Here is a 26,986-nt window from a genome sequence, read left to right on the forward strand (position 1 = left end):
AGAATGGCATTTTATTTTAAATGAGCTCTAGAGTCTCCAACTAAATGAAAGGGGTTAGAAAGGAAAAGGGAAATGTATGTAAAGTGGAGGGAAAATGGAGAGTCCTTAGCAAAATAGCAAAGCAGGGAGCTTAGGGCAAATGTAGTGAGTGAGTGAGTGAGGCTCAGAGACAGAGTAGTGGGTGAGTGAGGCTCAGAGACAGAGTAGTGAGTGAGTGAAGCTCAGAGACAGAGTAGTGGAGGAGTGAGGCTCAGAGACAGAGTAGTGAGTGAGTGAGGCTCAGAGACAGAGTAGTGGGCGAGTGAGGCTCAGAGACAGAGTAGTGGAGGAGTGAGGCTCAGAGACAGAGTAGTGAGTGAGTGAGGCTCAGAGACAGAGTAGTGGGTGAGTGAGGCTCAGAGACAGAGTAGTGGGCGAGTGAAGCTCAGAGACAGAGTAGTGGGTGAGTGAGGCTCAGAGACAGAGTAGTGGGTGAGTGAGGCTCAGAGACAGAGTAGTGGGTGAGTGAGGCTCAGAGACAGAGTAGTGGGCGAGTGAGGCTCAGAGACAGAGTAGTGGGTGAGTGAGGCTCAGAGACAGAGTAGTGGGTGAGTGAGGCTCAGAGACAGAGTAGTGGGTGAGTGAGGCTCAGAGACAGAGTAGTGGGCGAGTGAGGCTCAGAGACAGAGTAGTGGGCCGAGTGAGGCTCAGAGACAGAGTAGTGGCCGAGTGAGGCTCAGAGACAGAGTAGTGGGTGAGTGAGGCTCAGAGACAGAGTAGTGGGTGAGTAAGGCTCAGAGACAGAGTAGTGGGTGAGTGAGGCTCAAAGACAGAGTAGTGGGTGAGTAAGGCTCAGAGACAGAGTAGTGGGCGAGTGAGGCTCAAAGACAGAGTAGTGGGTGAGTGAGGCTCAGAGACAGAGTAGTGGGTGAGTGAGGCTCAGAGACAGAGGCTCAGAGACAGAGTAGTGAGCCTCAGAGACAGAGTAGAGTGTGAGTAAGGCTCAGAGACAGAGTAGTGGGCGAGTGAGGCTCAAAGACAGAGTAGTGGGCGAGTGAGGCTCAGAGACAGAGTAGTGGAGGAGTGAGGCTCAGAGACAGAGTAGTGGGTGAGTGAGGCTCAGAGACAGAGTAGTGGAGGAGTGAGGCTCAGAGACAGAGTAGTGGGTGAGTGAGGCTCAAAGACAGAGTAGTGAGTGAGGCTCAGAGACAGAGTAGTGGGCGAGTGAGGCTCAGAGACAGAGTAGTGGGTGAGTGAGGCTCAGAGACAGAGTAGTGGGTGAGTGAGGCTCAGAAACAGAGTAGTGGGTGAGTGAGGCTCAGAGACAGAGTAGTGGGTGAGTGAGGCTCAGAGACAGAGTAGTGGGTGAGTGAGGCTCAGAGACAGAGTAGTGGGTGAGTGAGGCTCAGAGACAGAGTAGTGGGTGAGTGAGGCTCAGAGACAGAGTAGTGGAGGAGTGAGGCTCAGAGACAGAGTAGTGGAGGAGTGAGGCTCAGAGACAGAGTAGTGGGTGAGTGAGGCTCAGAGACAGAGTAGTGGGTGAGTGAGGCTCAGAGACAGAGTAGTGGAGGAGTGAGGCTCAGAGACAGAGTAGTGGGTGAGTGAGGCTCAGAGACAGAGTAGTGGGTGAGTGAGGCTCAGTGAGTGTAGGTAACAGGCTGTAAGTCTGCCCCGCCCCCCCAACAGTTTAGCAATCACTGGGGGTCATTCAGGGTAAATCTGCACCTGGGCAACCAATGAGATATTTGCTTTCATTGTTCTACCTACTGAAAAATACTGATCACTGATTGGTTGCTATGGGTTACTTCCCAGTGTTTAAAAATGAGGCTCATTAGAAAATGAAAATAGAGAAATTTATGAGCCCTGATCCCCCCGTAACATTAATGTGCCTGTAACCCCCCCCTGTAAGCGCGTTTCTACATCCATTGTAGGCGGCATCCCATGGCGACGGTATCCCAGCAGCGCATCTCCGTGCCGCCATATTGATGGTGTGTAGTATAAAGCCTAAGGGGCCGCATTGCCTTCCTGCGCGGGGTCACTGGGGCGCACTGAGCCGGAACGGGAAATAATGGAGTCGGATCATTCCCGGTTGTGGCCCGACGAGATGTCAGCAGCGCGGGGGGAACGGGGCCCGATGTCAGGCACAATGTGATTTTCTACATAAGGAATAAACATTCAGGGGACCGAGCAGCTTCCCCACTAACCTCAAAGGCTTCTATTCATTAATGTGTCTTTTGTGCTGGAACCAACCCTCTCTGCATGGAAATACGCGATAAACTAAAGGCACAAACCTGGATTTTACTCATAGGCTATGGGCAAACTTAGGGGGCTGTTCCTGCTGAATTGTGCTTAGTACAGGGGAATCCCTATGTGCCATAGTTTTATGGTATCTCTCTGTACAGGCTATGAGCAAACTTAGGGGGCTGTTCCTGCTGAATTGTGCTTAGTACAGGGGAATCCCTATGTGCCATAGTTTTATGGTATCTCTCTGTACAGGCTATGGGCAAACTTAGGGGGCTGTTCCTGCTGAATTGTGCTTAGTACAGGGGAATCCCTATGTGCCATAGTTTTATGGTATCTCTCTGTACAGGCTATGAGCAAACTTAGGGGGCTGTTCCTGCTGAATTGTGCTTAGTACAGGGGAATCCCTATGTGCCATAGTTTTATGGTATCTCTCTGTACAGGCTATGAGCAAACTTAGGGGGCTGTTCCTGCTGAATTGTGCTTAGTACAGGGGATTCCCTATGTGCCATAGTTTTATGGTATCTCTCTGTACAGGCTATGAGCAAACTTAGGGGGCTGTTCCTGCTGAATTGTGCTTAGTACAGGGGATTCCCTATCTGCCATAGTTTTATGGTATCTCTCTGTACAGGCTATGAGCAAACTTAGGGGGCTGTTCCTGCTGAATTGTGCTTAGTACAGGGGAATCCCTATGTGCCATAGTTTTATGGTATCTCTCTGTACAGGCTATGAGCAAACTTAGGGGGCTGTTCCTGCTGAATTGTGCTTAGTACAGGGGAATCCCTATGTGCCATAGTTTTATGGTATCTCTCTGTACAGGCTATGAGCAAACTTAGGGGGCTGTTCCTGCTGAATTGTGCTTAGTACAGGGGAATCCCTATGTGCCATAGTTTTATGGTATCTCTCTGTACAGGCTATGAGCAAACTTGGGGGGCTGTTCCTGCTGAATTGGGCTTAGTACAGGGGAATCCCTATGTGCCATAGTTTTATGGTATCTCTCTGTACAAGCTATGAGCAAACTTAGGGGGCTGTTCCTGCTGAATTGTGCTTAGTACAGGGGAATCCCTATGTGCCATAGTTTTATGGTATCTCTCTGTACAGGCTATGGGCAAACTTAGGGGGCTGTTCCTGCTGAATTGTGCTTAGTACAGGGGATTCCTTATGCTGCCATTGTTTTATGGGATCTCTCTGTACAGGCTATGAGCAAACTTAGGGGGCTGTTCCTGCTGAATTGTGCTTAGTACAGGGGAATCCCTATGTGCCATAGTTTTATGGTATCTCTCTGTACAGGCTATGAGCAAACTTAGGGGGCTGTTCCTGCTGAATTGTGCTTAGTACAGGGGAATCCCTATGTGCCATAGTTTTATGGTATCTCTCTGTACAGGCTATGGGCAAACTTAGGGGGCTGTTCCTGCTGAATTGTGCTTAGTACAGGGGAATCCCTATGTGCCATAGTTTTATGGTATCTCTCTGTACAGGCTATGAGCAAACTTAGGGGGCTGTTCCTGCTGAATTGTGCTTAGTAGTGAATTATTGCTTCCCCCAAGCTGATTGCTCGCGCCGCACTAATGTTCCAGACAGACTTTCAATCCCTGAAACTTTCCCCGTCTGGATCTCCTCCCTCCCGGATTCTTTTTATAACTTTTCCGCGTTTCTGACAGTCGCTCCTCGTTAGACGCACTAAATGTCAGCTACGTAGCCGTCAGTCTGCCTACTAGCGGCTTCAAAAGGAGAACTTCCCGTTTCATCCAAACCCTTAAATGTCACCCATCTGAGCCGGCAGGGGGGGGGTTTGGATGAGCAGCACCAAAGCGGGTCGGGTTCCCTCTGGGGGGCGCTAGAGGGAGTTCATTGCTATCAGAATCTAATTACACTGAGAGGAAACAAGTCAGAGGCGACTTTGGATCAACACGTGGGACCGTAATGGCGCAGAAGGTAAAATGGTGGGCTGATTCTCTAGCCAATCACAATGTAGACATGGCCACCCCTGACTGGTCAGTAGCGATGGCCAATCCGGGCAGCCGGTGCTGTGTAGGGTAGCCACGTTTGCCACTGCTGAAAGCCAGGCAGGGGGGGGTGGGGGTAACATTGCGGGGGCGGAGCTGTGATGTCACAGGGTAGGGCTATTACAATCACTGCTACCACCTTGGGGGTCACTCTTTTGCTCCCTTTATGCCCCCTTCTACCTAGTTTGTGTTCTGGGGTAGTCATATAGCCCCATAGCAACCCATAGCAACCAATGAGCAGGAAGTATAAACGCAATGTGGTCTGTGCCATGCACCTAAATACCTTGCTAATTAACCAATCAGGGAGCAGATTGCATATGTGTCAGTGAGTATCGCTATCAGCACATTAGGGACAATACATAGGGCAGCGGGACCCTGTAAGTAGCCATTGCCATTCCCTTAATAGATTCAATTGCCATTTAGGCTAGTAGCCCTGTAAGTACCCACTGCCGTTCCCTTAATAGATTCAATTGCCATTTGGGCTAGTAGCCCTGTAAGTACCCATTGCCGTTCCCTTAATAGATTCAATTGCCATTTGGGCTAGTAGCCTTGTAAGTACCCATTGCCGTTCCCTTAATAGATTCAATTGCCATTTGGGCTAGTAGCCCTGTAAGTAACCATTGCCGTTCCCTTAATAGATTCAATTGCCATTTGGGCTAGTAGCCCTGTAAGTACCCATTGCCGTTCCCTTAATAGATTCAATTGCCATTTGGGCTAGTAGCCCTGGAAGTACCCATTGCCGTTCCCTTAATAGATTCAATTGCCATTTGGGCTAGTAGCCCTGTAAGTACCCATTGCCGTTCCAATAATAGATTCAATTACCATTTAGGCTAGTAGCCCTGTAAGTACCCATTGCCGTTCCCTAAATAGATTCAATTGCCATTTAGGCTAGTAGCCCTGTAAGTACCCATTGCCGTTCCCTTAGATTCAATTGCCATTTAGACTAGTAGCCCTGTAAGTACCCATTGCCGTTCCCTTAATAGATTCAATTGCCATTTGGGCTAGTAGCCCTGTAAGTAACCATTGCCGTTCCCTTAATAGATTCAATTGCCATTTGGGCTAGTAGCCCTGTAAGTACCCATTGCCGTTCCCTTAATAGATTCAATTGCCATTTGGGCTAGTAGCCCTGTAAGTACCCATTGCCGTTCCCTTAATAGATTCAATTGCCATTTGGGCTAGTAGCCCTGTAAGTACCCATTGCCGTTCCCTTAATAGATTCAATTGCCATTTGGGCTAGTAGCCCTGTAAGTACCCATTGCCATTCCCTTAATAGATTCAATTGCCATTTGGGCTAGTAGCCCTGTAAGTACCCATTGCCGTTCCCTTAATAGATTCAATTGCCATTTGGGCTAGTAGCCTTGTAAGTACCCATTGCCGTTCCCTTAATAGATTCAATTGCCATTTGGGCTAGTAGCCCTGTAAGTAACCATTGCCGTTCCCTTAATAGATTCAATTGCCATTTGGGCTAGTAGCCCTGTAAGTACCCATTGCCGTTCCAATAATAGATTCAATTACCATTTAGGCTAGTAGCCCTGTAAGTACCCATTGCCGTTCCCTAAATAGATTCAATTGCCATTTAGGCTAGTAGCCCTGTAAGTACCCATTGCCGTTCCCTTAGATTCAATTGCCATTTAGACTAGTACCCCTGTAAGTACCCATTGCAGTTCCCTTAATAGATTCAATTGCCATTTAGGCTAGTAGCCCTGTAAGTACCCACTGCCGTTCCCTTAATAGATTCAATTGCCATTTGGGCTAGTAGCCCTGTAAGTACCCACTGCCGTTCCATTAATATATTCAATTGCCATTTAGGCTAGTAGCCCTGTAAGTACCCATTGCCTTTCCCTTAATAGATTCAATTGCCATTTAGGCTAGTACCCCTGTAAGTACCTATTGCCTTTCCCTTAATAGATTCAATTGCCATTTAGGCTAGTAGCCCTGTAAGTAGCCATTGCCGTTTCATTAATAGATTCAATTGCCATTTAGGCTAGTAGCCCTGTAAGTACCCATTGCCATTCCCTTAATAGATTCAATTGCCATTTGGGCTAGTACTAGTTAAACTGGCATTTAGACAAGTTGCCCTATATGCCCCCATTGTGTTTGCCTTTATTCACAGGTACCTGTATGGTGGGACTTACCTTCAGGGAAGCAATAACCTACAGACTTGGGGGTTTAGGTGTTAGAATCTACAGAGGAAACAGTTGCTATGTATAAGGAGAGCGGCAGGTAGCCATGGAAACACGGCGTGATGGACAGCTGATGGGCATTGCTGGGAATATACTGAATATACTGGGAATATACTGAGCTTGGGGCAACGCGCACCCCTCAGGGGGACAGAAGCCATCCACTGCCTGGGATTCACTCTCCCCCATCATTAATATTGTGTCTCCGGTTGCTACGGACTGAATCAGCAGCACCACTGGTCCCGCATATAAAGACATTGCATTTCTACAGGATATACTCACAGTAGCCCACACAGATCATTCAGTGGCCCGGTTCATTCCATAAAGAATATATACAGGTATATACAAATATACAGAGAAGGAATGTTCTGGGCACACAATAAGCTGTACCCCCATACTGTACTGTCTAAGGGAAACACTATGGCACCTCCTACCCATATGTATAAATACAAATATACAGAGAAGGAATGTTCTGGGCACACAATAAGCTGTACCCCCATACTGTACTGTCTAAGGGAAACACTATGGCACCCCCTACCCATATGTATAAATACAAATATACAGAGAGGGAATGTTCTGGGCACACAATAAGCTGTACCCCCATACTGTACTGTCTAAGGGAAACACTATGGCACCTCCTACCCATATGTATAAATACAAATATACAGAGAAGGAATGTTCTGGGCACACAATAAGCTGTACCCCCATACTGTACTGTCTAAGGGAAACACTATGGCACCCCCTACCCATATGTATAAATACAAATATACAGAGAAGGAATGTTCTGGGCACACAATAAGCTGTACCCCCATACTGTACTGTCTAAGGGAAACACTATGACACCCCCTACCCATATGTATAAATACAAATATATAGAGAAGGAATGTTCTGGGCACACAATAAGCTGTACCCCCATACTGTACTGTCTAAGGGAAACACTATGGCACCCCTACCCATATGTATGAATACAAATATACAGAGAAGGAATGTTCTGGGCACACAATAAGCTGTACCCCCATACTGTACTGTCTAAGGGAAACACTATGGCACCCCCTACCCATATGTATGAATACAAATATACAGGGAAGGAATGTTCTGGGCACACAATAAGCTGTACCCCCATACTGTACTGTCTAAGGGAAACACTATGGCACCTCCCTCCCATATGTATAAATACAAATATACAGAGAAGGAATGTTCTGGGCACACAATAAGCTGTACCCCCATACTGTACTGTCTAAGGGAAACACTATGGCACCTCCTACCCATATGTATAAATACAAATATACAGAGAAGGAATGTTCTGGGCACACAATAAGCTGTACCCCCATACTGTACTGTCTAAGGGAAACACTATGGCTCCCCCTACCCATATGTATAAATACAAATATACAGAGAAGGAATGTTCTGGGCACACAATAAGCTGTACCCCCATACTGTACTGTCTAAGGGAAACACGATGGCACCCCCTACCCATATGTATAAATACAAATATACAGAGAAGGAATGTTCTGGGCACACAATAAGCTGTACCCCCATACTGTACTGTCTAAGGGAAACACTATGGCACCTCCTACCCATATGTATAAATACAAATATACAGAGAAGGAATGTTCTGGGCACACAATAAGCTGTACCCCCATACTGTACTGTCTAAGGGAAACACTATGGCACCTCCTACCCATATGTATAAATACAAATATACATAGAAGGAATGTTCTGGGCACACAATAAGCTGTACCCCCATACTGTACTGTCTAAGGGAAACACTATGGCACCTCCTATCCATATGTATAAATACAAATATACAGAGAAGGAATGTTCTGGGCACACAATAAGCTGTACCCCCATAATGTACTGTCTAAGGGAAACACTATGGCACCCCCTACCCATATGTATGAATACAAATATACAGAGAAGGAATGTTCTGGGCACACAATAAGCTGTACCCCCATACTGTACTGTCTAAGGGAAACACTATGGCACCCCCTACCCATATGTATGAATACAAATATACAGGGAAGGAATGTTCTGGGCACACAATAAGCTGTACCCCCATACTGTACTGTCTAAGGGAAACACTATGGCACCTCCTACCCATATGTATAAATACAAATATACAGAGAAGGAATGTTCTGGGCACACAATAAGCTGTACCCCCATAATGTACACTCTAAGGGAAACACTATGGCACCCCCTACCCATATGTATAAATACAAATATACAGAGAAGGAATGTTCTGGGCACACAATAAGCTGTACCCCCATACTGTACTGTCTAAGGGAAACACTATGACACCCCCTACCCATATGTATAAATACAAATATACAGAGAAGGAATGTTCTGGGCACACAATAAGCTGTACCCCCATACTGTACTGTCTAAGGGAAACACTATGGCACCCCTACCCATATGTATGAATACAAATATACAGAGAAGGAATGTTCTGGGCACACAATAAGCTGTACCCCCATACTGTACTGTCTAAGGGAAACACTATGGCACCCCCTACCCATATGTATGAATACAAATATACAGGGAAGGAATGTTCTGGGCACACAATAAGCTGTACCCCCATACTGTACTGTCTAACGGAAACACTATGGCACCTCCTACCCATATGTATAAATACAAATATACAGAGAAGGAATGTTCTGGGCACACAATAAGCTGTACCCCCATACTGTACTGTCTAAGGGAAACACTATGGCACCCCCTACCCATATGTATAAATACAAATATACAGAGAAGGAATGTTCTGGGCACACAATAAGCTGTACCCCCATACTGTACTGTCTAAGGGAAACACTATGGCACCCCCTACCCATATGTATAAATACAAATATACAGAGAAGGAATTTTCTGGGCATATATTAAGCTTTATACTGTAAATCTAAAGGAAGATTAATAAAGATAGTAAATGCAAGATAAACCCTACGTATAAATAATGTGTATTTTCCCAGCAAGGTGGATCTCTCAGTAGGAACACTCAACATAAACCAATAAAAGTCACTAAATCTCACCAGCTTATATACGAGTGGTGGGATTCTCGACATTTGCACAGAGCAATTTGTGGCCAATGGGATGGACAAAACCATAACATATGCATAAGCACAGTAAGGACCATGTATGTGGAATAGAAAACTGATGTTACTGTACCCTTGAGATGTCCTCGTCCTAAAGTCACAAAGCCAGAGGAGATAAAATTGTGAAGATCAGGACCCCCGCTCCGATATATATCCTTCGTGTAATGTCCTGCTGAATGAGAAAGCACAGGTAGAGTTAATGCCAAGAAGGGTGCAAGGAGGAGATAAGAAAGTCCTTTCAGTGGAAGACTGGCCTCAACACTTGGACCTACATTCTACATCCTCTCTAAGCCAACGTAGAAGAACCAGTTCATGTCCAAGTTAAAAGGGAAACTATTCCTAGATCATGTTCCATGTTGTATGCATTAGTCCTGGATCTTGTAGAGCAGGGATCCCCAACCTTTCTTACTTGTGAGCCACAGTCAAATGTAAAAAGACTTGGGGAGCAACACAAGCACCATAAAAGATCATGGAGGAGCCAAATAAGGGCTGTGATTGGCTATTAAGGGCCTCTATGCACCCTATCAGCTTACAGGGGCTTTTTTTGGTTTTAAATGTTGTTTTTATTCAACCAAAACTTGCCCCCAAGTCAGGAATTCAAAAATAACTACCTGGTTTGGGGGTACTGAGAGCAACACCCAAGGGGTTGGTGAGTGACATGTTGCCCCTGAGCCACTGGTTGGGGATGTAGACCAAGGCCTCCAAAGCTGTGGAGCCAACAAAGCAGTAGCAGAGGGGCAGCCAGAATAAGGTTTGGGGAGAATTCCTACTGGTTTTCAAAGATACTAGACACAAGTAATATGGTCAGGGTATGGGCACCTTTACTTTGAGAAGAAGACCAAGTAATATGGTTAGGGTATGGGCACCTTTACTTTGAGAAGACCACCAAGTAATCTGGTCAGGGTATGGGCACCTTTACTTTGAGAAGAAGACCAAGTAATATGGTCAGGGTATGGGCACCTTTACTTTGAGAAGAAGACCACGTAATATGGGTCAGGGTATGGGCACCTTTACTTTGAGAAAAAGACCAAGTAATATGGTCAGGTTATGGGCACCTTTACTTTGAGAAGAAGACCAAGTAATATGGGTCAGGGTATGGGCACCTCTACTTTGAGAAGAAGACCAAGTAATATGGTCAGGGTATGGGCACCTTTACTTTGAGAACACCAAGTAATATGGTCAGGGTATGGGCGCTTTTACTTTGAGAAGAAGACCAAGTAATATGGGTCAGGGTATGGGCACCTTTACTTTGAGAAGAAGACCACGTAATATGGGTCAGGGTATGGGCACCTTTACTTTGAGAAAAAGACCAAGTAATATGATCAGGGTATGGGCACCTTTACTTTGAGAAGAAGACCAAGTAATATGGTCAGGGTATGGGCACCTTTACTTTGAGAAGAAGACCAAGTAATATGGTCAGGGTATGGGCACCTTTACTTTGAGAAGAAGACCAAGTAATATGGTCAGGGTATGGGCACCTTTACTTTGAGAAGAAGACCAAGTAATACTCCTGGATGCCCAGCTTGAAGGCCAGTTGGGGTGAAATTTGGGGATAACAATTATTAGCTGTAGCGTGTTTTTACCCCAAATAAGTAACCTACCATATACCAGAACATGTCAAGCAGCCCCCAATGGACTTTTTAATCGACAAGGACTTGGGGGTGTGTTTACTAAAAATGGAGATATATCACCGGTGATGTTGCCTGTAGCAACCAACTAGGTCTTTGCTTTGGTTTCTAACTTGTAGGTGACCGATTAAATCTTGTTGCTGATTGGTTGATATGGGCAACATCACCGGAGATATCGATCTCCAGTCTTAGTAAACACGCCCCTGGGTCCCAAAAAGTCAGTTGGAAAGAATGGAGATTGTAGAAGCACCAATAAAGAAGGAAATAAACTTATATATACAGACAAGACAAACCCAAACACCGCATAGGTTACACCACACTGCAAGCCTTAGATACCATCTAGACTGGAACGGCACGGAACAGTGCACAGATAATAACACTGTAGCAGAGTACAAAATGTCATACGGGAATATATATATATATATATATACTGTGGAAATCAATCTATGCATACATACAGACATCATTATATTGCAATATACTATAAACATGTTAGTAAATTCAACATCTGAGGACAAACATGGATGCAATATAAGCCCAAACCCTCCTTGTAAGTAGAGGAAAAAGCCAGGAGTGAAACAAATAACCCAGGTTTGTACTGTAGGTGTGAGACTGCTCCTGCAAGTCTGACCCTGGAGTATTTTTTTACAAAAATGATTTTGTATTATATATACATACTTATCTTTATAATCTCCATTAGTAGTAAATGGAGAGATATTTTCTGCAGCAGGGCAACATGGGCGACTAATCTGTGGTTGCACTAGTTTCCAACAATGGATGCAGAGATGTTAGCCTCAAACCTCAACCACTGCCCAATGTGGCCAGCAACATTTTCCACCCAGTCTAACCAATATTTTCCATATAAACAGGAAGGTGATTGCTTTGGTCCCAGTTAAAAGTCTTCTTGACTGCAACTTTGTTCTGAAAAGGTCACCTATACTGGCAATTGAAGACATATAAGTAATATGGTCATGATGAGGACACCTGAGCTTGAAATAGAAGACACAAGTAATCTGGTCAGGGTATGGGCACCTTTACTTTGAGAAGAAGACCAAGTAATATGGTTAGGGTATGGGAACCTTTACTTTGAGAAGAAGACCAGGTAATATGGTCAGGGTATGGGAACCTTTACTTTAAGAAGAAGAGCAAGTAATCTGGTCAGGGTATGGGCACCTTTACTTTGAGAAGAAGACTAAGTTATATGGTCAGGGTAAGGGCACCTTTACTTTGAGAAGAAGACAAAGTAATATGGTCAGGGTAAGGGCACCTTTACTTTGAGAAGAAGACCAGGTAATATGGTCAGGGTAAGGGCACCTTTACTTTGAGAAGAAGACAAAGTAATATGGTCAGGGTATGGGCACCTTTACTTTGAGAAGAAGACCAGGTAATATGGTCAGGGTAAGGGCACCTTTACTTTGAGAAGAAGACCAAGTTATATGGTCAGGGTATGGGCACCTTTACTTTGAGAAGACCACCAAGTAATCTGGTCAGGGTATGGGCACCTTTACTTTGAGAAGAAGACCAAGTAATATGGGTCAGGGTATGGGAACCTTTACTTTGAGAAGAAGACCAAGTAATATGGGTCAGGGTATGGGCACCTCTACTTTGAGAAGAAGACCAAGTAATATGGTCAGGGTATGGGCACCTTTACTTTGAGAAGACCAAGTAATATGGTCAGGGTATGGGTGCTTTTACTTTGAGAAGAAGACCAAGTAATCTGGTCAGGGTATGGGCACCTTTACTTTGAGAAGAAGACCAAGTTATATGGTCAGGGTATGGGCACCTTTACTTTGAGAAGACCAAGTAATATGGTCAGGGTATGGGCGCTTTTACTTTGAGAAGAAGACCAAGTAATCTGGTCAGGGTATGGGCACCTTTACTTTGAGAAGAAGACCAAGTTATATGGTCAGGGTATGGGCACCTTTACTTTGAGAAGAAGACAAGGTAATATGGTCAGGGTGTGGGCACCTTTACTTTGAGAAGAAAACCAAGTAATCTGGTCAAGGTATGGGCACCTTTACTTTGAGAAGTAAACCAAGTAATCTGGTCAGGGTATGGGCACCTTTACTTTGAGAAGAAGACCAAGTAATATGGTCAGGGTATGAGCACCTTTACTTTAAGAAGAAGACCAAGTCATATGGTCAGGATGAGGAACGAGATTACATTCTAAATGCCAGAGCGTACCTATGTCGGGCAGAGGAGAATTTGGTTTATTACTCTGTAAACATCAGGAATTACTGGAGATCAGGAAGAAATTGTGAGATTCCCTGCACGGCCCAATCTGGTTGTGGTGACATAACGTTCCCCTACATAAAGCGAATGAGACAGAGATATACAGAGAGATTCCACGTGTATTGCTTAAGCACAGTCACAAACCGCTACAAACGGCACCACCATAAACACAGAGGAACCCAAGGTCCAGTCTCCGTCAGGACAAGGGGGCTTCTTTCTGCTGGAGGAGACAAAGCAGACCAAACGGACAATCTCATAGGGGCTGCCCCCCTGGTAGCAGCAACGCCATTGAGCGTAGGACACAGAGAAGCACAAAGTGACAGCAAGCACAGGCAGATTGCCGGCACACTGACAACACTCTCTTTGTACCTATGGTGTTGAGGTGGCCCGGCGGCTCCATGCTCGTGGGAACGTCGGAGAAACGCCGCGAGGCTGCAAGAGAGAAATCAAGTTTTCTAGAAAGGATGTCAAGGACTTTGCAATCACAGAGAGAGAGAGACTCACTTGGGCAACCGGCTCGGGATACGGTGAAATTAGATGCTCAGTTTCTTGGCTACAGGAGCTTCCATTATTGGCCCCACACCGGGCAGTGCCATGGGTTTAGGCACATTAAAGACACTATGGCACCTCCTACCCATATGTATAAATACAAATATACAGAGAAGGAATGTTCTGGGCACACAATAAGCTGTACCCCCATACTGTACTGTCTAAGGGAAACACTATGGCACCCCCTACCCATATGTATAAATACAAATATACAGAGAAGGAATGTTCTGGGCACACAATAAGCTGTACCCCCATACTGTACTGTCTAAGGGAAACACTATGGCACTCCCTACCCATATGTATAAATACAAATATACAGAGAAGGAATGTTCTGGGCACACAATAAGCTGTACCCCCATACTGTACTGTCTAAGGGAAACACTATGGCACCCCCTACCCATATGTATAAATACAAATATACAGAGAAGGAATGTTCTGGGCACACAATAAGCTGTACCCCCATACTGTACTGTCTAAGGGAAACACTATGGCACCCCCTACCCATATGTATAAATACAAATATACAGAGAAGGAATGCTCTGGGCACACAATGATGTACTGAGGACATACTTTATTTAGAGACCAATAAGCCAAATCCCCATGACAGTTACAAGGAAGAACATTTGGAGTTTGAATCTATAAAACTTTATATTATAGCAAAAAACATAGTAACTTCTATAATTAGGAGAGGATTCTGGGAGGCAGTTATTTTTCCAACAAACTAAACAAACCAAAAGAGGATTGGCTCCCGGAAAGTTCTAGAATGAGTGGGATGTACATATTTCAGCAGATCGGCGAGACCGACAAGGCAGAACTGATTGGGACTCGGCGCTGAGGTCCCTGCCAAGCGGCTCACACAGATTGGGCTGCAAGGTGTATAATTACTGCCGCGCAACCCGGTGACACGGGGAGAAGTGAAGTGTCAGAAAGCCGGGGGCCTGCGAGTGCGGGATAATGATACGCCTGCCAATCCCAGCATCCCCCAGCCTGGTGCGGCGGGAACACGAGGGAGCCGGCTGATTGGCTCGTTATGTTCCCAACAGCCAGGGGCGGCGAGAGACAGGGGGTCAGGGCATGTGGGGGATTAATGAGTGAAACAGCCCCCGAAAAGTACAGCTGTTACAGATATATAGAAACATTGGGGTAACAGTCACCCTGCTATAGTTCCAGGGGTACCCAGGGCACAAATAAGCACTCACCCCAAATCCCCCCCTAACTGGCCTTCAGGCTGGGCCCCCTTAGCCCATAACAAGGTTACAGATATATAGAAACATTGGGGTAACAGTCACCCCGCTATAGTTCCAGGGGTACCCAGGGCACAAATAAGCACTCACCCCAAATCCCCCCCTAACTGGCCTTCAGGCTGGGCCCCCTTAGCCCATAACAAGGTTACAGATATATAGAAACATTGGGGTAACAGTCACCCCGCTATAGTTCCAGGGGTACCCAGGGCACAAATAAGCACTCACCCCAAATCCCCCCCTAACTGGCCTTCAGGCTGGGCCCCCTTAGCCCATAACAAGGTTACAGATATATAGAAACATTGGGGTAACAGTCACCCCGCTATAGTTCCAGGGGTACCCAGGGCACAAATAAGCACTCACCCCAAATCCCCCCTAACTGGCCTTCAGGCTGGGCCCCCTTAGCCCATAACAAGGTTACAGATATATAGAAACATTGGGGTAACAGTCACCCTGCTATAGTTCCAGGGGTACCCAGGGCACAAATAAGCACTCACCCCAAATCCCCCCCTAACTGGCCTTCAGGCTGGGCCCCCTTAGCCCATAACAAGGTTACAGATATATAGAAACATTGGGGTAACAGTCACTCCGCTATAGTTCCAGGGGTACCCAGGGCACAAATAAGCACTCACCCCAAATCCCCCCCTAACTGGCCTTCAGGCTGGGCCCCCTTAGCCCATAACAAGGTTACAGATATATAGAAACATTGGGGTAACAGTCACCCTGCTATAGTTCCAGGGGTACCCAGGGCACAAATAAGCACTCACCCCAAATCCCCCCCTAACTGGCCTTCAGGCTGGGCCCCCTTAGCCCATAACAAGGTTACAGATATATAGAAACATTGGGGTAACAGTCACCCCGCTATAGTTCCAGGGGTACCCAGGGCACAAATAAGCACTCACCCCAAATCCCCCCCTAACTGGCCTTCAGGCTGGGCCCCCTTAGCCCATAACAAGGTTACAGATATATAGAAACATTGGGGTAACAGTCACCCTGCTATAGTTCCAGGGGTACCCAGGGCACAAATAAGCACTCACCCCAAATCCCCCCCTAACTGGCCTTCAGGCTGGGCCCCCTTAGCCCATAACAAGGTTACAGATATATAGAAACATTGGGGTAACAGTCACCCCGCTATAGTTCCAGGGGTACCCAGGGCACAAATAAGCACTCACCCCAAATCCCCCCTAACTGGCCTTCAGGCTGGGCCCCCTTAGCCCATAACAAGGTTACAGATATATAGAAACATTGGGGTAACAGTAACAAGAGACCCTTTCTGCCCCTCGGCCCATATACAGTGTCTCTGTGTGGGAGAGAGAGAGAGAGAGAGAGAAGAGACAGCTGCAGGGATGGGGAGATGACAAGGGATAAGTAGGGAGAGCGCTGGGGGACAGAGAGAGCACACAATGGGGGACCCCTAGGGACCAGCTGTCCTTACAGGAAACATCCCTGTGTCACAGAGAGAAATTCCAATAAAGAGACGCTGGGGGATTATTAGACAGACCGTCTCTGAGTGAGATCACACTGTGACATGTTCCCCCGAAGCTCTAGGGATCGGCACGTTGGTGTCAGTAGGACACAGGAATTAGGGGGGCTGCCCGGTCCCCCCAGACAGGAAATGGGGAGAACATTTTCGGTCAGCATCTATATATTATGACTCAATAGGCCAGTCTGTCTGTCTGTCAACCTATCTATCTATCTATCTATCATCTATTTGTCTGTCTGTCTATCTATTTGTCTGTCTATCTATCTATCTGTCTATTTATCTATCTATCATTTGTCTGTCTATCATCTATCTATTTATCTGTCCGTCTGGTTATCTGTCTATCTATCTATCTATCTATCTATCTATCTATTTGTCTGTCTGTCTATTTGTCTGTCTATCTATGTATCAATTTGTCTATCTATCTATCTATCTATCTATCTATCTATCTATCTATCTATCTATCTATTTGTCTGTCTGTCTATGTATCAATTTGTCTATCTATCTATCTATCTATCTATCTATCTATCTATCTATCTATCTATCATTGGTCTATTTATCTATCTATCTATCTATCTATCTATCTATCTATCTATCTGCCTGCCTGCCTGTCTATCTATCTATCTATCTATCTATCTATCTATCTATCTATCTATCTATCTATCTATCTCTCTATCTGCCTGCCTGTCTATCTATCTATCTATCTATCTATCTATCTATCTATCTATCTATCTATCTATCTATCTATTTGTCTGTCTGTCTATTTGTCTGTCTATCTATGTATCAATTTGTCTATCTATCTATCTATCTATTTGTCTGTCTATCTATGTATCAATTTGTCTATCTATCTATCTATCTATCTATCTATCTATTTGTCTGTCTGTATATTTGTCTGTCTATCTATGTATCAATTTGTCTATCTATCTATCTATCTATTTGTCTGTCTGTCTATGTATCAATTTGTCTATCTATCTATTTATCTATCTATCTATCCATCATCTATCTATCTATCTGCCTGTCTGTCTATCTATCTATTTATCTATTTCCATTTTATACCCCATGTTGAACCCCCTTAAGGTGGGGGTGACATTAGAAGAACGGAAGCTTTAGCCCAGGAGAATCGGCACACAGAGGTACCAGGGCACAGTACAACAGAGAATGAAATAACACTGATCCCAAGAGCTTACATTCGACTTGACTACTTTCAAATATTGTGTAAATATTTCCACCGAATGATACTGAACCCCATGAAAGAAGTTGGCTGCGTTTGTGTGAGGAACGGGTCCCACCCTGTTACCCAATCAGCATCCAAGTGTCAGTCACACGGGTCCCACGGCCCAATAAGAGCCAATCAGCCCGACGCTCGGCGACACTCAGATTCCCAGCGAGTCGGAGACCTGGGGATTATCAGCAATTACTGAGCCCAAATCATCAAAGCGCGAGTGTCAAATAGTAACTGGGTCTGATAATTACTTCTCATTAACTGCCAGAACCAACCCAGACTTTAGCCTTTGTGTTAATGCTTTAAAGGGAAAATATCCACTTAGATCCACAGAACCTCCCCTCTCTGTAAATCTGTATTTATACATATGGGTAAGAACTGCCTTATAGATCCCCCCATTGTAAGCAGCAGTCCTGCCCTGCTTTATGGCTGAGATTCTAGCTATCTGTATAACAGAGCATTCTGTCACAGTGGCACAGATCCTATCTGACCCCCCCACTGTAAGCAGCAGTCCTGCCCTGCTTTATGGCTGAGATTCTAGCTATCTGTATAACAGAGCATTCTGTCACAGTGGCACAGATCCTATCTGATCCCCCCATTGTAAGCAGCAGTCCTGCCCTGCTTTATGGCTGAGATTCTAGCTATCTGTATAACAGAGCATTCTGTCACAGTGGCACAGATCCTATCTGACCCCCCCCCATTGTAAGCAGCAGTCCTGCCCTGCTTTATGGCTGAGATTCTAGCTATCTGTATAACAGAGCATTCTGTCACAGTGGCACAGATCCTATCTGATCCCCCCATTGTAAGCAGCAGTCCTACCCTGCTTTATGGCTGAGATTCTAGCTATCTGTATAACAGAGCATTCTGTCACAGTGGCACAGATCCTATCTGACCCCCCCCATTGTAAGCAGCAGTCCTGCCCTGCTTTATGGCTGAGATTCTAGCTATCTGTATAACAGAGCATTCTGTCACAGTGGCACAGATCCTATCTGATCCCCCCATTGTAAGCAGCAGTCCTGCCCTGCTTTATGGCTGAGATTCTAGCTATCTGTATAACAGAGCATTCTGTCACAGTGGCACAGATCCTATCTGATCCCCCCATTGTAAGCAGCAGTCCTGCCCTGCTTTATGGCTGAGATTCTAGCTATCTGTATAACAGAGCATTCTGTCACAGTGGCACAGATCCTATCTGACCCCCCATTGTAAGCAGCAGTCCTGCCCTGCTTTATGGCTGAGATTCTAGCTATCTGTATAACAGAGCATTCTGTCACAGTGGCACAGATCCTATCTGATCCCCCCATTGTAAGCAGCAGTCCTGCCCTGCTTTATGGCTGAGATTCTAGCTATCTGTATAACAGAGCATTCTGTCACAGTGGCACAGATCCTATCTGACCCCCCATTGTAAGCAGCAGTCCTGCCCTGCTTTATGGCTGAGATTCTAGCTATCTGTATAACAGAGCATTCTGTCACAGTGGCACAGATCCTATCTGATCCCTCCCCATTGTAAGCAGCAGTCCTGCCCTGCTTTATGGCTGAGATTCTAGCTATCTGTATAACAGAGCATTCTGTCACAGTGGCACAGATCCTATCTGATCCCCCCCCATTGTAAGCAGCAGTCCTGCCCTGCTTTATGGCTGAGATTCTAGCTATCTGTATAACAGAGCATTCTGTCACAGTGGCACAGATCCTATCTGATCCCCCCATTGTAAGCAGCAGTCCTGCCCTGCTTTATGGCTGAGATTCTAGCTATCTGTATAACAGAGCATTCTGTCACAGTGGCACAGACCCTATCTGATCCCCCCATTGTAAGCAGCAGTCCTGCCCTGCTTTATGGCTGAGATTCTAGCTATCTGTATAACAGAGCATTCTGTCACAGTGGCACAGACCCTATCTGATCCCCCCATTGTAAGCAGCAGTCCTGCCCTGCTTTATGGCTGAGATTCTAGCTATCTGGCAAACAAGACCCCAGCAGCAGGTAAATGTGAAATGATATGAAAAGGAAACATATTGAGACACAGGACACTAATGAGATGTGCAGAGAACGGAAATAGAATGGATGTGAGAATGGAACTATTAGGCTAATAGCCTCCCTTTAATAGAAGATATAGGGGGGCTCCCGCGGAGACATCACTCACGTATGGAGGGAACAAGTGGCAGGCTGGCAATCAGAGCTACGTGGCCCCCCCTGAGTTCCTCTTAGCCTTTTTTTAGACCCATCTTGCTGTAAACAGGAGAAGTACCCGGAGGGGCTTTCTGAGCCAAAATGCCCCCACAGAGAACAGTGGGGTTTGCTGTGATGTCTCATCTGACAGCCATTGGCAGTTACTCCTCTGTCAGTGATTAATTGTCCTCCCCGCGATGGAGTCAGGCTTGCAGGCGAGGGACGCACTGTATCAGTGACTCACAGACTCGCCCGGTGGCGCCGTCCCGGCCAGCGCCATGCCCAGCTGCCCCCCATCATCCTGTCTCTCTGCCATAAAGGGGAACAGTCAGCAATGAAATGAATGGGGGGCTATTAATAATAATAATAATAATAAAGGCATAAAGGCATTCGTCTAAGGAAATACCATCTATTGCCAATCAGTGATCTCTATACAAAACGCCAAACCAATGGCAGCACAGATTTTATAGGAACACAATAGAGCAAATTTTTTCCTCATTGCGAAACTGGAGCAAAATTTTGCCCAGTTCTGGGCCGGCGGGGCCCACAGGGTTTATTTCCAAGGCCTGCTGGCCCAGTCAGACCCTGTAACATAGGCCATCTATTCAACCAATGTTTTTCTTTTACCCGCCCATGTCCAACCCCCGCGGAACCCCTAATCCCCTCCGGCATATTATTTGGTATCTGCACTTTTGCCAATGTTCTAGTCATCAATGGGTGATAAATACGCTTCTAAGATTCCCATAGGAATGAATAGAACATAGGTGAGTTTGTATGCACAGGTATGGGACCCCTTATCCGGAAACCCATTATCCAGAAAGTTCCAAATTACGGAAAGTCCTTCTCCCGCATACTCCATTTTAATCAAATAATTCTAATTTTTAAAAATAATTTCCTTTTTCTCTGTAATAATAAAACAGTACCCCAACAGATCCCAACTAAGATATAATTACCCCTTATTGGGGGCAGAACAGCCCTATTGGGTTTATTTAATGGTTAAATGATTCCCTTTTCTCTGTAATAATAAAACAGTACCTGTACTTGATCCCAACTAAGATATAATTACCCCTTATTGGGGGCAGAACAGCCCTATTGGGTTTATTTCATGGTTAAATGATTCCCTTTTCTCTGTAATAATAAAACAGTACCTGTACTTGATCCCAACTAAGATATAATTACCCCTTATTGGGGCAGAACAGCCCTATTGGGTTTATTTAATGGTTAAATGATTCCCTTTTCTCTGTAATAATAAAACAGTACTTGTACTTGATCCCAACTAAGATATAATTACCCCTTATTGGGGGCAGAACAGCCCTATTGGGTTTATTTAATGGTTAAATGATTCCCTTTTCTCTGTAATAATAAAACAGTACCTGTACTTGATCCCAACTAAGATATAATTACCCCTTATTGGGGGCAGAACAAGCCTATTGGGTTTATTCAATGTTTAAATAATTTTTAGCAGACTTAAGTTATGGAGATCCAAATTACGGAAAGACCCCTTATTCAGAAAACCCCAGGTCCCAAGCATTCTGGATAACAGGTCCCATACCTGTATTGATATATCTGCCCGTCTCTTGGTTCTGAAGGGAATAACCTGTGACCGGCCGGGCAGCTGGTAAAGTACTTTTAGCGCAATGTTGAACAATTGAAAGAATAAAGGACCAATAAAGAGGCAGAACGCAAATGAATAGCGGGATTTTCTATTCACACCTTCTAATTGCCAGATGCCATGAAACAAAGGCCGCCGGCGGGGGAAGGCGTTGGATTCAGCATCGGGGAAGGTTTCAGTCTCTCCATAGAGAGGTCCTTGAGGTTCAATCCACCTAATTGGCCGACAAAATACACGTTTGGAAGGAACGGGATGATAATTGGTTTCTAAATCCGGCCGCACTTAAAGTAATTGGGCTTTGTGCAACCTGTGAAACATTTACAAAGTACCCCCAGCGCCAGGTATGTTATTGTACATAGGGAGGTTTCCTTTCAGATGAGATGTAAGGGCCCATTTTGGATTTGCCAAACTCTGCACCTTGTGCTGGATATTTCTTGATCCCCTTGTGCCAAATGGTGCCCTGTACTCACCAGATCTAAATACCCAAACCTCAAGCAGCACAAACCCATCACTTGAGTCCCCTTCCAACAGAACCCTATGCCCCGGGGCAAGCATTCTTCACCTGTCCACCTATTATAGCCCCCTTTATAGCCCCAGCCAAAGCCCTATACACCCAAAAATATGGAGTCAGGGCAGGATACCCGCTCTCAACCAGGTACCACCTTCCCCTCTCCAAAGCCCCTCACTTCTCCCTGCTCCAAAGCAAATTTCCCCGATGGGCACCATCCCTAGGGGGGCCACACACGGGCAGATTTAAACTGCTGATTTGAGTTCTTCAGACCAATTGAGCAGCTTATCTGCCTCTCTATGGGGGCCCCTGCCTGATATCTGTCTGAGGATTGGCCAGGTGTCGCTGGGGCAAGTTTGATCTCCCCAATTGTGCCGGGACCCCCTACAGAATAATCTTTTGAGAGATCCTGGTGTGATGAGTCTCTCCTCCCCCTTCCGGCACCTCCCGGTCCCCACCGCACCCCTATATTTAAGGTAGGAAAGGGGCCAGGGAGGGGGGACTAAGGTACAGCAGACCCCACGGTCCCGGCCCCCCTGCTGTATATATAATTACGCCACTGGATCAGCTCACTGATGCTGCCCTCATTCTGACGGGTCCAAGTCACATTGTTGTAATTCAATCATTTGGCCTAACGATCAGATTACTCAGACACCTTAGGTGGGCAAATGGGTGGAAACATCGGCTCGTTCACCAAACCAGCGGGTCTTATGGTGCCAATTAGTGATGGGCGAAATGATTCGCCAGGCATGGATTCGCTGCGAATTTCCACATTTCGCCAATGGCGGATTGTTTCGCGAAATGGATGAAAAAATTTGCAACGGAAAAATTTGCAAAAGTATAGTTGCGGGCGTGAAAAGGATAGCTGAGCGACTAAATAATAGCCACGGGCGACAAAATAATAGCCGTGCGACAAAATAATAGCCGCGCGACAAAATAATAGCCGCGCGGGACAAAAGAACAGCCGCGGGCGACAAAATAATAGCAGCGGGCGGCAAAATAATAGCCGTGGGACAAAAGAACAGCCGCGGGCGGCAAAATAATAGCCACGGGCGGCAAAATAATAGCCGCGTGGGACAAAAGAACAGCCACGGGCGGCAAAATAATAGCTGCGGGCGGCAAAATAATAGCCGTGGGACAAAAGAACAGCCGCGGGCGGCAAAATAATAGCCACGGGCGGCAAAATAATAGCTGCGGGCGGCAAAATAATAGCCGCGGGCGACAATTTTTTTTGTCGCACAACATTTTTGCCGTTTCGCGGATCTTTTGAAAGATTCGTGAATTTTTCGGCGAAGCAATACGGAACAGATTCGCTCATCACTAGTGCCAATGGTTCTTGTTGGATCTTTGCCTGTCTATAGAGTTCTCTCTCCAGTACACTCAGCACAATTGCCTCCTTATATCACTCAAATAAAGCCCCCCCCCTCCCTGCCCCCCCCTGTGTGATTGATGGATCCTTCAGAAATGGACCAGAACAGGAAACCTTTCCTAACCCGTGAGAGGGAAGAGGTGCCTTCTATACAATTGATCCCCTCTGCGACCTCCAAGGGGTCACCATCCATTGGCCACTTTGGGAATTATCCGCCGGCGGAATGCGAGCCCATTGGCCCCTCGCTGAGCCATTGATTAGGGAGAGTGACGGGGGCAGCCCCCCCAGTTCAACATGTCAGATGGAAAGCACTTGCAATTACGGCTCAGCAGCGGGCAGAAAGCAAACCCACGGCTCAGACCCATTTGTCTAAATTATAGGCCGGCGCGGGTCTCGCCGCACACAAGGGGAATCTTAATCAGGATCGCGAGGCACAAAAGCGCCATTCAGCAGTTCCGTGTTCTACTCGTGCAAAGGGGCCCGGCCGGGGGAAGGAGAGCCCCCCAAAACTGGAACTAAAGCCTATGTGTAATGGTTCCCCCCCTCAGCCGGACCCCAAAACCGGTGATGTTGCCCATAGCAACCAATCAGATCTTTGCTTTTGTTTTCTGACTTGTACGCACCCTTCACTTTTGAGTCAACTTCAATTAGGATGTAGAGAGGGATATTCCAAGACAATTTGCAGCTGGTCTTCATTTTGTATTATTTGTGGTGTTTTTTTTTTAATTATATCGCTTTTTGTTCAGCAATTTTGGACTGGAATTTCAGCAGTTCTCTGGTTGCTAGGGTTTAAATTACCTTAGCAACCAAGGAGTGGATTGAATGAGAGACTGGTACATGAATAGAAAAGTAGCAATAATAATAAAGGTTTAGCCTAGTAGAGCAATAGTTTTTCAGTTGCCGGGGTCAGTGACCCCCATTTGAAAGCTGAAAAGAGTCAGAAGGCGGCAAATCATTAAAAAACTATAAAAAAAGAAATGTTGAAAAAGTTGCTTCGAACTGGGCTTTCTATAACACACTAAGGGGTATATTTATCACGCTGTGTAAAAAGTGGAGTAAGACATTACTGGTGATGTTGCTCACAGCAGCCAATCAGATGCTTTGCTTTGGGTTTCTAACTGTTGAAATCTAATTGCTGATTGGTTGCCCTGGGCAACATCACCGGTAATGCTTCAATCCACTTTTTACATGATAAATATACCCCTTAAAAGTTACCGAAAAGGTGAACTGATTGGTTGCTATGGGCAACATTACAGGTGATGTTTGTCTCCATTGTTAATATAGATGCCCCTATTAGTGCAGGTCGAGAAAAACTAAACCCACCCCAGCCTGGTTTTTACCCGCTATGTATAGAGCCACACCTGCCCCCGCCAATGACATCACAAAAGGGGCGGGCACACCAGAAGGTGGTAATATAAGGTCGGCGAAGGGCAAGCGAAAGAGCTCAACCCCCAACCTGCCCACAAATGGCGTCTAAGGTCAGGCCAAACCAGTCCCACCCATAGGTAACCCGCGGGTATCGGGCCCCCCCCCCCCCACATCACTAGCCCTGGCCAAACTGAATCCAAATCCTGCTGACAAAGGCCAAATCTTGGCTGAATCCTGGATTTGGTGCATCCCTAATATTCTGATCTGCCGCCATCTTGTCACCCACCCATTTAATTGCAAGAATTTCTCTGAAAGAAAGATGGCAGCCCGAGCTGTAATTCATTTAGGGTAGAAAACAGGGTGCCAAATGCCAAAAACATGGCAGAATGCCCCCCTATTATTGCTGGGGTAGAAGGTAGGAGACCAAGTCAGGGTACCTTCATCTTCCTTGGGGGGCTCAGGCTGGGCTCCCCCAAATCATCACCCTGAATTGGGGTTAATGGGCAGAATGGATATGATATTAGAGGCAGTGGGAATGGGGCCAAACCTGTCCCACCCATAGGTAAACCCACGGGTATCGGGCTACCCCCCCACATCACTAGCCCCTATGTGGATTGAACCCCAACTGGTATCTATAGGCCATTAAGTTAAGTGAGAATGAGGAATTGAAGAAGAGTCGTAGTTCCCCTTTAATCCCTGCTGTTCCGATGGCTTGGGCCCTAATTAATGGAGCTACAGGCCCCCCGTACAGTATCCGCCGTCCCTTTGTGGAGCGATGGTACGGGCACCAGTGCAGGCAGCGGCACGCTGGGAATTCTAATCACTCCTGCAAAACCAATATGTGTTTGGGCAGCGTTTCCGGCCCCCGAGGGAAAGAACTGTACATTTATTCAGCGTATATGTGAGACGCCCCGCGCATACAGATGGCTCCGGCGCAACATGGAACTTAATGAGACGGAGCCATTCTCCCGACGCAGTAATTAACATTTTATAATCAGATGTGCCGGCGTCGGCGGGTAATTAAAGGGGAGATCAGCCGAGGGCCAGGGGCCTGGGACTATGGGTCTTGGCATGGAATGCTGGGCAGTAAGTGGGAGTCAGTAGCAGGGGGAATGGGTGCTTAGCCGGGCACAGCATAGGGTGCCACATAGCAGCAGGGAAAGTATGGGTGCCAGTGTAACAGTGCCAACAGGGCACAGTGTGTGGGCAGGAGGTACAGTGGGTAACAAGAGGGGTAATTTATGATGTAATATCCGGGGCAGCAGTGTAAGAGCCGACCCTTAGTGCTTATACATTGTGCCCTGGGGGGGGGGGGGGGCTGGGACTTCTGCCCAAGGAGACAGTTGCAGAGTGAAGCATTGGCCGGCACGGGTTGCACCCAGCTGGTACGTCACTAACATACCCACGGCCAGTATCGCACATTAGCCGGCCCACATTTACCTGCCCAGGTCCCCTATCTGCTCCCAGGGCTGCCTTCTCTCTCTTACCCCCAGGGTCGGCCTGGGCCAGCTGGACATTGGGAAAAAACTTGGTGGGCCCAAGCCCCCCCGGCCTAGACCCAATCCCAGCTGCCCTCCCTCACCCAATCATGTCTACTTATGTGCCTGGGGGATGGAAGGGCCCCAGTGGGGGGCTTGTGCACGTACTGTGGGTGGGGGGGCGTTTGTGGGTGGGCAGTGGGAATGGGGGTACGGAATGTGTATATGGTATAAATGGCCCATTTGCAAGTGGATAAGGAAGGGTTGAGCTTGATGGACTCTTTTTTCAACCCTATGTAACTATGATAAAACCCTATAAAAAGAACATAAGATGGCACGGTGCCAGCGCGGGCATGTACCCGCCTCCCCAGACATATGTTATATGCTCACACCATAACATATCCTAGCACACACAATGGCTGCTCCAACACGCACACACATGTTCCGCCCCCCCCCCCCCCCCCCAGACATGTCAGTATATTTCTCATTATCCTGGGATTTTTTTTTCACAATAAACATTTATCTCTTTCCTCCCGATCCTATATATATATATATATAAGTATAGGGTTATGAATAGTAACGTGGGATAAAGTTTGCCCTGGCACGGTAACCCATAGCAACCAACAAGATGTTAACTTTCCTTGCC

At 46.3% G+C, this 26,986-nt stretch overlaps 1 protein-coding gene across 5 annotated transcripts in view; it reads right to left on the reverse strand.

Annotated features, from left to right (window-relative positions):
- shisa6 (shisa family member 6) overlaps positions 1 to 26,986 on the reverse strand; it is a 283,418-nt gene that overhangs the window by 67,145 nt on the left and 189,287 nt on the right. For 3 of the 5 annotated variants that reach the window (XM_031894479.1, XM_031894477.1, XM_031894478.1), the window contains exon 7: positions 9,566 to 9,664. In XM_031894479.1, the coding sequence (XP_031750339.1) occupies positions 9,566 to 9,664 (99 nt within the window). Of the gene's footprint in view, positions 1 to 9,565; positions 9,665 to 13,721; positions 13,785 to 26,986 lie in introns of all 5 variants that reach the window. The other 2 variants (XM_031894475.1, XM_031894476.1) reach the window with 1 other exon arrangement.

The sequence above is a fragment of the Xenopus tropicalis genome, chromosome 10 (genome assembly GCF_000004195.4).
Source record: "Xenopus tropicalis strain Nigerian chromosome 10, UCB_Xtro_10.0, whole genome shotgun sequence".
Classification (NCBI taxonomy): Eukaryota; Metazoa; Chordata; class Amphibia; order Anura; family Pipidae; genus Xenopus; species Xenopus tropicalis.